At 39.5% G+C, this 12709-nt stretch overlaps 1 protein-coding gene across 1 annotated transcript; it reads right to left on the bottom strand.

Moving 5' to 3' along the window:
* Positions 1 to 572: 572 nt before the first annotated feature.
* On the bottom strand, positions 573 to 1062 carry LOC102127453 (small ribosomal subunit protein uS15-like). The gene has a single exon (XM_045377117.3). It carries the CDS (start codon positions 1035 to 1037, stop codon positions 600 to 602), a length of 438 nt encoding a protein of 145 aa, XP_045233052.2. The 5' UTR covers positions 1038 to 1062; the 3' UTR covers positions 573 to 599.
* Positions 1063 to 12709: the final 11647 nt, after the last annotated feature.

The raw sequence follows: 12709 nt of genomic DNA, 5'->3' as shown, positions 1-12709 counted from the left end.
TATGGAAACATAACTTAATCATTACAAGTACCCTATAAGCATGTCATTATGTTCATCTGAATAGGTGAAGAAACTGAAACATGGTATGTTATTTGCCCAAAGTCATGCAGCTGGTAAGAGTCTGATTCCAGACTCCATGTGCTTAACTTACACACTGTGTTGCTCCTGCATGTGATCGAAGGCCTCCCCTCACAGAACTGCCTCACTGAAGCCAACAATATCAAGGCAGACAGCCACATCTAGGTTGGAGAGATGGGCAATTAGAAGCCTCGTGTGCCCATTAAAATCTCCTTTCTGTTCTCTGTCAGGCCCTTCCCCATCAAATGCTGGCAAAGGGGCATGACAGACAAAGGACACACTAATGCCCTAAAAAACCCATCCTCTGGTCCCAAATGGAATCTCATCTGGAATTGTAATCCCTACACGTCGAGGGGGCGACCTAGTGAGAGGTGATTGGATCACGGGGGTGGTTTCCCCCATGCTGTTCTCAGGATATTGAGCAAGTTCTCATGATCTCTGATGATTTATTTATTTATTTATTTATTTTATTTTATTTTATTTTTAGTTAATCATTTTATTGCTTGAGTACACAGACAAATTTATGCGACCAGGGCAGAAGCTGTAGATGATTCATATTTCCAATTGGGAGGGAGGACTCGCTTGGTCTTATAATATCGAGCCAAACGGTGAATCCGGCTCTCTATCAGAATCAGACAGAATTTAGCATCCTTATCCTTTCTGTTCCTCTCAAGATGCTTTCGAACAGCAACTGCTTTCTTAATTAAATGGTAGAGATCTTCAGGAAGATCAGGAGCAAGTCCCTTAGACTTAAGAATTCTTAAGATTTTATTGCCTGTCACAAAACGTACTTGTGCAACACCATGTGAATCTCTCAGGATCACACCGATTTGTGAAGGAGTCAGGCCCTTCTTGGCCAGTTTGTAAATCTGCTCCTTCACGTCGTCAGATGTCAACTTCAACCAAGTGGGCAAAGCCGACTGGGACAGGCCCTTCCCGGGAGCATGCATGCGACCCATGATGGCGGCGGTCAGGCAGCGAAAGGCTCTGATGATTTAAAAGTGGCAGTTTCTCCTGAGCTCTCTCTGTCTCTCCTGCCTCCATGTAAGATGTGCCTTACTTCTCCTTCACTTTCTGCCATGATTGTAAGTTTCCCGAGGCCTCTCCAGCCATGCAGAACTGTGAGTCAACTGAACCTCTTTTGTTTATAAATTACCCAGTCTTGGGTAACATCTTTATAGCAGTGTGAAAATGAACTAATGCACTGTGTTTCTCCCAACTTTAGCCACTCTTTTTGTCATTCATCCTAGCAAAGCATTGAGAAAGAGGTTGCACTCCTTAGCAGCTGGGACAAGTTAAATTCTAGAGTCCCTCTGTCTCCAAATTTCCAGAACTGAAGTTCTTGAATTATCAAGAGAGTGCATAAACCAGTCTCTCTTTTCCATATTTTTTTTAAAATTTTAGACTCAGAAGGTGGTATAGTTTGGCTCTGTGTCCCCACCAAAATCTCATGTTGAATTGTAATTCCCAATGTTGAGGGAGGGACCTGGTGGAAGGTGATTGGATCCTGGGGGTGGATTTCCCCCTTGCTGTCCTCGTGATAATGAGTTTTCACAGTATCTGATGGTTAAAAGTGTGTAGCACTTCCCACTTCATGCGCGCTGTCTCTCTCCTGTCGCCATGTGAAGATGTGCTTGCTTCCACCACGACTGTATGTTTCCTGAGGCCTCCTCAGCCTTGATTTCTGTACAGCCTGTAGAACTGTGAGTCCATTAAATCTCTTTTCTTTATAAATTACCCAATCTCAGATAGTTCTTTAAAGCAGTGTGAGAACAGATTAACACAGGGAGTACATATGCAGATTTGTTACATAGATAATTGCATAATTGTGAGATTAGGGCTTCTAGTGTACCTATCACCCCAATAGTGAACATTGCATCCAACTGGTAATTTTTTTTAACTTATAAACCAGCCTAGATGAAGCTCAGCTGAGATGCAATACTGAAGCCATCCTGCCCAAGGGATTGTGGTGCTTGCTCGACACCAGATACCCTGTGCCCTAGTTGTCATGTAAATATACAATCAAGGAAATTGGCCTGGGAGGGTCCTCAAGGCCATTTATTCCAAACCTTTGTCACATGATGGGACACCTTTTCTCAAACTAATTCTTGCACTTTAGTTTTACTGTGTCAAATCCTCTTTGGTTATGGTGGTATTATCTTTTTTTTTTTTCTTTAAAAATAAACACAAAAAATAAATATATTCTCAAAGGGATTCTGTTCCATGTCCTTTCAAAGTATGCCTGGGTTTGGTAGTTCTAACTCCCTTTGTGTATTTTATTCCTGAGTCTTACCTTTGGTTCACAGAGGACAAAAAAGGGTGGTTTATGCCCTCCTTCCCCACTGCTGTGGGCCATGCTGGCATTTGAAAAACCAGCACCTTAGTTGCACATGCCTGCTTTGTTCCTTCTTGCCCTGCCACCAAGAAGTCTATAGGAATCAGGTTCACTGTCAAGCTAAATTAACTTATTCAAAATTTATTGTCACATCAGCATGATATCATCAATTGATGAAATTATTTTCTTATACAGGTAAATTAAGACTAAACCAAACATGGACTTAAATCATTATCAGTAAGTCTGTTCTAGCCTGGACAACATGGGAGACCTCATCTCTACAAAAAAATTTAAAATAAATAAATTAGCCAGGCATTATGGTGCCTGGCTGTGGTCTTAGCTATTTGAGAGGCTAAGGTGGGAGGACTGCTTGAGCCCAAGAGGTCAAGGCTGCAGTGAGCCATGATTGTGCCAGTGTTCTACAGCCTGGGCAGTAAAGTGAGACCCTGTCTCCAAAAAACATCTATATGCTTCTTTAAATGTAATAATAGATATCAAACTGCTAAAACATTTTGCAGGATAAGGGGTGCGTGTGTGAGAGAGAGATGTATATGATACATACATGCACATATATGTGTGTATATGAGATACATATGCATACATATGCCTAATATAAGTGTTTAAGTGAAGTACTATTAGTTCAAATAGTTTTTCTTAAACAGCTCCCTTCAAAAAATTTCTCCACCCATGTATATTAGTCATAGTTTCCAAATATGTTTAAATTGTCAGTCATCTGGGCCTGAGAGCAATTCTTCCTGATTGACTCAACTGGCCTTTCTGTGAGGGGATGGCTAAGTGTCAGAGGGTCAAAGCATTCACTGTAAAGTTCCACTGTGTAAGGGCTCATCTCACAGTCTTTGCCCACACTCACTGACTCAATAGGGAATTTCTGCCAGAGGCTATTAAGCGCTTTTTAAAAACTTGCTATGCTATTCAATGATTCTTCTTATAAACGATTTCCTTCTCAACAACTGAAATGATCAATCAAGAGAGGTTTTCTGCAGAGAAAAGAAGAAATTTTACATTCCAGTGAGGACACGTTTTCACGAATTATAACACAGGCTCCCACAGCCCACGGTAATGATGGCAAGAGTTTGCCAGGAGGCCCTGCTGTTTCAGTGAGCTATTCTTGTGGCAAGGCAGCAGTTGGCCAAGAACAGACTCAACCCAAAAAGACCTAGTCAGAGGAAGCAAGATGGAGGGCCTTCGTGAATTATTCGGTGGCCAGGCTATTAAGCAATGACTATGACTTTCAGACCTCTGTTCTACCTTTAGAAAATCCAAGCCTAGGAAAAGAGACTCAAACAGAAAATTACCGCTCATCCTCAGCAGGTACGTCCTTCCTGTCACCACCAGCCACCCACTCCTGCCCTACAGCAAAGGCCTTGCATCCTCTAGTAATGATGGAAGATGGAGCTAGAGAACATTTTTTATGCCTTCCATGGACAGCATCATTAGCTTTATGTGATCTTCAACCACACCGAATATAAATTTCAAGGCACTTACGTATATTTTTCTATATTTAACTTTTTTCAAAGTTCAGAATTACTATGCTCATTGTAAAACATGAAACAACATAAAACTATTCATTTCAGTATACCTCCACCATGCCTACACCCAATTCTCCACTACTTTGCATCCAGAGTCAAGAGGCTGGCATATATTCTTCTGGAACTTTATCCTCACTTATGCATATGTATCCATGCAGACATGCACATATACAAGAGGTTTTCTGGGTTATTTTTAGGGTTTTTTGACAATATAAAATCACACTCTATACATCATTCTACAACTTGACTTTCTCCATTTGACAATGTGATGGACATTTCTCTTTATCAGTCAGTGATTGCTGCATAACTGACTAATTTAATAGGGGGTTGCCAAACTACAGGCTGTGAACCAGCCATCTGTCTTTGTAAATAAAAGTTTTATTGGAGCACAGACACACCACTCATGTTTTTTATTGTCTATGGCTGGCTTTGCCCTACAACACAGAGGTAAGCAGTTGTGATAATGACCATATGGCCCACAAGCCTAAAATATGTATTCTCTGGTCTTTGAAGAAAAAGTTTGCTAACCTCCAGCTTAAAAGAGCAGTCATTTATTTCCTTACGATTCTGACGGTTAGCAATTGGAGCAAGGCTTAGCTGGACAGTTCTTCTGCTGTTCTCCCCTGGGGCCATTCATGTGAAGACAGTCATTTAGCAGCTGAATAGTCCAAATGGCTTCACTCACATGTTGGTAGTTGGTGCTATCAGCTTGGCAATACGTGTCCAGCAGATGTCTTCACATGGTGCTAGCGTTCCAAGAGGAATGTGCCCAGTGCACAGATAGAAGCTTCTGCTTGCAACACGTTTGTCCCATTGGCCAGAGCAAGTCACATGGCCAGGCCCAGGGCCAGAGGAAGAGGAGACTGCACAAGCATATGGCTTCATTGGAGGCTATTAGAATAACAAACTATTCCACCCTCCAGGTCAGTAAACGTAGATATCATCACTGGATGTAGATCTAATCCTAGTTTTTATTCTAATTTCTCTAATCATAGTCATATATGTGCAAAATAATATAATTTTACACGAATGGGATCATATATATGCTTGAGTTTAGGACAGCATTTTTTGCCTCTCTGCTTGCCTCTTCCTCCCTGCTCTCCTCCCTCATTTCAGCCCCAACACACACACACACACACAGAGAGAGATAACGTGTGTCTACTACCTAGTATAAAGCACTCCATACTTTCCTCCATGTTCATAAAATCACACACACACCACCATTTTACCTAGATATGATATCACACATGCTCAGTGGTGACCTACTCAATGGGTCAGTTCTGTGATGTTTTAGGAGTCACAGCCCTTCCAATGATTGAGTAACCCTATAATTCCTTGTATTACGTCTCTTTCTGCAGAAAACACATGGAGTACTTTCTATTTCCTGCATTAAATCCTGACTGATACACTGATACAATTCAACCATTCCTTTACTGATGTGCATTCATTTTGTTTCCCAATTTTTGCACGATAAACAATGCATTAATAAGCATCCTTGACTTAAACCTTTTATTTCTACAAAGTACATTCCTATGAGATTGCATTTTGAAGAAGGCTGGTTTGAAAGGCAAATGTATTTTTATCATAATGAATTGTGATAGATAAAAAACACTTTTCAAAATGGCAATAAGAATTCATATTTTTAGTAGCAATTTAGATTTTCTTGCATACCTGTCAGTAATAGGTGTTACCATTGTTTTTCCTTTTTGTCAGTCTGAAGTCATATCTAAAGTCATATTAATGCAGGATCTAAAGCAGTAGCAAATCATTTCCCTATTAGTAAACCTGACCACTTTTTTCTATGTTTCTGGCCCCTAGTATCTGCTGTTCCATAGTACTTACTCATATCTTTTTGCCCATTTGGGACTTTTTTTTGTTTCCTTTTATGTTTTTGTCAAACTTGTAAGAGATCACTGTATATATAGATTTTAACACATTGTCTATTGATGTAGTTTACATGTTTGTCCCCTTCAAATCTCATGTTGAAATGTAATTCCCATTATTGGAGGTGGGGCCTGGTGTGAGGTGGTAGGATCACAGGGATGGATCCCTCATGCATGGTTTAGCATCATTTCTTTGGTGATAAGTGAGTTCTCACTCAGTTAGTTCACATGAGATCTGGTTGTTTAGAGGTCTGAGACATCTCCCCTCACCCTCTGTCCTCTTGCTTTCACTCTAACCATGTGGCGTGCCTGCTTCCGCTTTGCCTTCCGCCATGATTGTAAGCTTCCTGAGGCCCTCAGCAGAAGCCAAGCAGACGTTGGTCCCATGCTTCCTATGCAGCTGTAGAATGGTAAGACAATTAAATCTCTTTTCTTTGTAGGTTACCCAGTCTCAAGTATTTCCTTATAGCAACACAGAAATAGCCTAATACAGAAAATTGATACCAAGGAGTGGGGCATTGTTACATGGATACTTGAAAATGTGGAAGCAGCTTTGGAACTGGGTAATGGGTAGAGGTTGGATGAGTTTGGAGGGCTCAGAAGAAGGAAGATGAGGAAAAGTTTGGGACTTCTTAGAGACTGGTTAAATGGTTGTAACCAAAATGCTCATAGAAATGTGAACAGTGAAGGTCAGGCTAAGGGAGTCTCTGATGGAAATAAGGAAGTTATTGGGAGCTAGAGTGAAGGTCATTTGTGTTATGCCTTAGCAAAGAACTTGGCGACACTGTGTTCATGCCCTAGGGATCTGTGGAAGTTAGAACTTAAGAGTGAAGACAGGGTATCTGTTGGAAGAAACTTCTAAACAGCAAAGCATTCAAGTGGCCGTCTGCTTCAAACAGCCTACAATTAGATATGGGAGCACATAAATGACTTAAAGTTGGAACTTAAATTTAAAAGGGAAGCAGAGCATTAAAAAAATTGGAAAATTCACAACTTGGCCATTTGGTAGAAAAGGAAAAGGCATTTTCAGGAGAGAAATACAAGCTGGCTGTGGAGCAGTCACTTGCTAGAGAGATTAGTATGACTAAAAGGGAGCCAAGTGCTACTCTCAAAGACAAAGGGGAAAAGGCTTCAAATGCATTTCAGAAATCTCTGAGGCAGATCCTCCCATCACAGGTCCAGAGGCCTAGGAGGCCCTAGTTGTGGGCCACAGCTAGGGCCCCGCTGCAGTCTCAGGACACTGCTCCCCATATCCCAGCTGCTGCGGCTTCAGCCTTGGCCCAAAGGGCCCCAGATACTGCTCAGGCCCCCACTTTGGAGAGCACAAGCCACCATAAGCCTTGGTAGCTTCCACATGGTATTAAGCCTGCAGGTGTATTGAATGTAAGAGTGAAGGAGGCTTGGCATCCTCCACCTAGATTTCAGAGGATGTATAAGAAAGACTGGGGTCCAGGCAGAAGCCTGCCACAGGAACAGAGCCTTCACAGAGAACTTCTACAAGGGCAGTGCAGAGGGAAAATGTGAAATTGGAGGCCCCACACAGAGTCTCCACCAGAGGACTGCTTAGTGCAGCTGTGTGGAGGAGGCTGCTGCCCTCCAGATCCCAGAATAGTAGATCCACGGACAGGTCACATCCTTAACCTGGAAAAGCTGCAGGCACACAACTCCAACCCATGAGAGAAGTCATGGGGGCTGAACCCTGCAAAGTCACAGGGGCAGAGCCGCCCAAGGCCTTGGGAGCCCACCCCTTGAACCATCGTGCCCTGGATGCAGAACATAAAGTCAAAGGAGATTATTTTGGAACTTTAAGATTTAATGACTGCCCTACTGGGTTTCAGACTTGTGTGAGGTCTGTAGCCCCTTTCTTTTGGCCAATTTCTCCTTTTTGGAATGGGAATATATACCCAATGCCTGTACCATCATTGTGTCTTGGGAGTAAATAACTTTTGATCTCACAGGCTCACAGGAGGAAGGAACTCATCTCCAGATGAGAATTGGGACTTGGGACTTTAGTCAGTAAAGTTATTGAGTTGAGACTCGACTCAGTAATAACAAAGTTATTACTGCAACAAGTTAAGACTTTAGAGAACTATTGTGAGGGCATGATTGTATTTTGAGATGTGAGAGGAACATGAGATTTGGGGAACCAGGAGCAGAATGGTATGGTTTGAATGTTTGTCCCTTACAATCTCATGTTGAAACACAACTCCCAATTGTGGAGGTGGAGCCTGGTGGGAAGTGAATGGATCATGGGGGCAGATCCCTCGTGAATGGTTTAGCACCATCCCCCTAGTGATAAGCGAGTTCTCACTCAGCTGGTTCATGTGAAATCCAGTTGTTTAAAAGTCTGGGATCTCTCCAACCTCACTCTCTTGCTCCTGCTCTTGCCATGTGATATGTCTGCTCCCACTTTGCTTTCCACCATGACTGTAAGCTTCCCAAGGCCCTCACCAGAAGCCAACCAAATGTTGGTGCCATGATCCTACAACTTGCAGAATGATGAACCAATTAAACCTTTTTTCTTTATAAATTTCCCAGTCTTGAGTATTTCTGTACAGCAATGCAAAAACAGCCTAATATACCTGTCAAATGCATTTGTAATCTGTACTTTTTCTACTTTTTCTATACTGCATAGTTAAGCTTTCTTTTTATAAATTCTGGGATTTCTATCTTAATTAAGAAAATTTTCCTCAAATCCTGGGTAGTATTTTCAGCTTTCCAAATTTCTTTTATAATTTTTATTGTTCTGTTTTTGTATTAACTTTTTTATCCATTTGAATTTCATTCTAGACTATGATATAAATGAGGAACTAATTTGATTTTTCCTCGAGATGGAGAACCAGTTGAGCCAACATCTTTAATTAAATAAATCAAGCTCTTCCTACCGAGTGGAATCTATTTCTAATTCTCTACTTTGCTCCATATTCCTTTTAATCCTGCTTATATCAGGTTGGTTTTATTACAGTGACTTTAGAATATATTCTGAAATATGGTAATGGAAAGACTCTCTCACAATTGTTTTTAATATTTTTTAACAATCTCAGATAAAGTTACTCTTTCAAATAATCTTTAACATCACATTACTGAATTCAAACCAGCAAACAAACAAATGCAACACTGTTGGGGTTTCGATGGTTAATATTAGATGTCAATTTGTTTGGACTGAAGGATGTGTAGATGTCTGGTAAAGTACTGTTTTGGGGTGTGTCTATGAGGGTGTTGTCAGAGGAGGCTGATATTTGAGTCAGTGGATTGGGAAAGGAAGACCCATGCAATTGGCTGTCACCCCGGCTAGAACAAAAGCAGGCAGAAGAGGGTAGGATAAGCTGGCTTGTTGAGCCTTCGGGCTGCCTTCTTTCTCCCATGCTGGATGCTTCCTCCCACTCCTCCTGCCCTTGGACATTTAGAATTCAGGTTTTTTGGCCTTTGCATTCTGGGACTTGCACCAGTGGCATGGCAGGAGCTCTTGGGCCTTTGGTCACAGACTGAAGGCTGCACTTTTGGTTTCCCTGGTTTGAGGCTTTCAGACTTGGACTGAGTTACTACCAGCTTCTGTCTTCCCAGCTTACAGATGGCCTATTATGGGACTTTGCCTTGTAATCGTTTGAGCCAACTCTTTCCAATAAACTCATATATATATATATATATATATATATATATATATATATATACACACACACACACACACACATGTATATATACACATGTGTAGATATATATATTGCCTACCCTCTGGAGAATCCTAATGCAGAGCTCTAACTGAAATTGCTTTAAATTTATATTAATTGGGGGAAATAATATTTTTAGATATCACATCTTCCCATCCATGAATATAGTATGATTTTTCATTTGTTCAAGTAATGGTTTATTTTCTTACAGGTGCTGTACATTCTGTTAAGTTTTTTCATAGGTATGTTATAGTTTTTGCAATTACAGCTAATGAAATTTTTAACCTTTACTTCAGTATTGATGAAATAGTGAAAGACCTTGCTTTTCTATATTTAGCTGGTATCTGAACACTTTAGCAAATTCTGCATTAATTCTAGTAGATTTTACTAAAGACTCTTTAATTTTCTGAGAAAACCGTCACATGGTAAGCAAAAAAGGGTTTTATCTTTTTCTCGTTGCTTATATTGATTAAAAAAAAGCATTCTATGACAATGCAAATTCCACTCTAAAAACAATCAGCAATTGAGTTCAAATGAGAACAAGATAGCTTTTTATCTGGGGGCAGGGGTGGGAAACATGTGTAGGGGAGGTAGATGATGAATTTCTATAGTCCCATTATTTTCTTAGACCAATCTCCCCAACAAACAGGAAACAAAGAATTGGGAAATTCCCAGATTTACTGCCAATGTCCTGAAGAGTCCAATCAACTGATATTTGAACTAGAGCAGGCATGTTCTATCAGTAGTCCCAGAGTTGATTTAGACAATACACCCCAACTCCAGAATTCCCAGCTAGCTGTACAACTGATATCATTTTATTAACTCACAAAAACACAACTCCACATTCTTTACAGTTGAATTTTAGAAAATTCATTTATGGCATTATGGTAGGGTTTTACTAGTTTTGTCTTCTTTTGCTTTGGTGTGTCTGGGGTGTGTGTGCGTGTGTGTGTGTGTGTGTGTGTTTCCAATTGATCTTGTTTTATTCCCTAGAGCCTTCAAGAACATTGTTGAACAAGAATGGCAGAAGAAAGCATCTTGGAGTATCTCTTGCTTGATTTGAATTGAAATAGTGTCTGTATTTTATTACTTAGAATATTTGCTATCGGTTTTTGGTAACTGTTATGGGTTTTAGTATTTGGTTTTAAGTTGCTTCTTTCTGATTAAGTCAGGAGTGTGTTTGGTTGAATGTAATAGGAAACCTGATTGTAATTTAAACAAGAAATTTAGAAATTGACAACTATTAGTGTTGATGTATCAGCTCAGCAAAGACAGAAATACATTTGTGAGTAGGTTGGCCTATCCCTCATGCTTGTTGCCTCATGGCTGCAGAATGGCTGTACCAGCTCCAGGCATCACAGTCACATTCAAGGCAAAAAGGAGAGAGAAAGGGGTGGCACCAACTACTGATCTCTTTTTATCAGATTAGCAAAAGTTTTATTGGAAAAACCTCAGCACATTTCAGAGAGCATGAGTCACATGGCAAACTCTCACTTCAAGAAAGCAGTTACTGAACATACTTAACCTCAATAATTAAAGCAGTCAAGGAAAAGGAGCTTGGAAATGGGTTATGGTTAACCAATCATAGTATGTGCCAGACATTCTAAACCAATTATACTTCACCAAAATCTAGAATGGGCTGCTAATTCTATCAAAAGATGTTTCAACATTGATATGATAATTTTCTCTTCATTGATGTGATGAATTATGTTGATAGATTTTCTCTTTATTTTTTTATAATTTTTAAATTTTTTTTAGATGTGGGGTCTTTCTGTGTTGCCCAAACTCCTGGTCTCAAACTCCTGGCCTCAAGTGATCCTCCTGCCTCAACCTCCCAAAGTACTGGGATTACAAGTATGAGCCACCATGCCCAGGAATAAAATATAATTCCTTATATTTTATTATGCTTGCACACTTTGACTAAACCCTAGTTGGTCATAGTTATTAGTTGTTTGTAATTGCTGGATTACATTTATTAATAATTTTTTTTAGAATTTTTGCATACATAATAAGTAAAATTAGTCTATAGTTTTCTCTATTTATACTATATCGTTATCAATTTTTAATGTTAAAATCATACTGAGTTCACAAAATAAAGTGAGAATACCTCCCTCTTTTCCTTTGATCTGGTATCATTTATATAATATTGGAATTATCTGGTCTCTAAGAATTAGACAGAATTCAACAGTAAATTCATCTGGTCCTTATACCTTTTTCAACTTCTTTCATGGTAATTAATTGCTCTAGTCAAGTTTTCAACTTTTTTAGTCAATTTTAGTAACTTAAATTATGATTTCTTATGGGCCAGTAGTTGTGCCTTCACATTTGTTTCATAATCTAAGATATATTCTCAGTCTCTCTCTCTCTCTCTCTCTCTCTCTCTCTCGCTCTCGTTCTCCCTCTTTGTCTCACCACCAACATTAATCAGACTTGCTTGCAAGGAAGTTATTCTTATTTTTATTGACTTTTTAAAGAAATCTTCTCATTTAACTTCCACATTTGGAGAGAGTTCCATTTTATTAATTTCAGCTCTCTGTATTTTAAATTGCTTTGTTATGGTTTTTCTAATTTCTTAAGATGAAACTAAAATCCTTGTTTTTTCTGTCTTCTTTAATAACAAAGGTACAATGTGTTTTAATTTTCTTTGTCTTCTAGATCATTTGTAATTTCAACTCCCTCTTCAATTCAAAAGTTATCTAGAAAAGTCTTGATTTTCTCTTTTTCTGTTTTTTTTAAGCAAAAGCAAGTTTATTAGGAATATAAAGGAATAAAAGAATGGCTACTCCATAGGCATGGGCAAGGACTTCATGACTAAAACACCAAAAGCAATGGCAACAAAAGCAAAAATTGATAAATGGGATCTAATTAAACTAAAGAACTTCTGCACAGCAAAAGAAACTACCATCAGAGTGAACAGGCAACCTACAGAATGGGAGAAAATTTTTACAATCTACCCATCCGACAAAGGGCTAATACGATCCAGAATCTACAAAGAACTTAAACAAATTTACAAGAAAAAATCTAACAACCCCATCAAAAAGTGGGCAAAGGATAGGAACAGACACTTCTCAAAAGAAGACATTTATGCAGCCAACAGACACATGAAAAAATGCTCATCATCACTGGCCATCAGAGAAATGCAAATCAAAACCACAATAAGATACCATCTCACACCAGTTAGAATGGCGATCATTA

The sequence above is a fragment of the Macaca fascicularis genome, chromosome 17, assembly GCF_037993035.2.
Source record: "Macaca fascicularis isolate 582-1 chromosome 17, T2T-MFA8v1.1".
In the NCBI taxonomy this organism is placed as follows: Eukaryota; Metazoa; Chordata; class Mammalia; order Primates; family Cercopithecidae; genus Macaca; species Macaca fascicularis.
The sequence above is the reverse complement of the archived record's forward strand: the minus strand, read 5'-3'. Positions and strand labels throughout refer to the sequence as shown.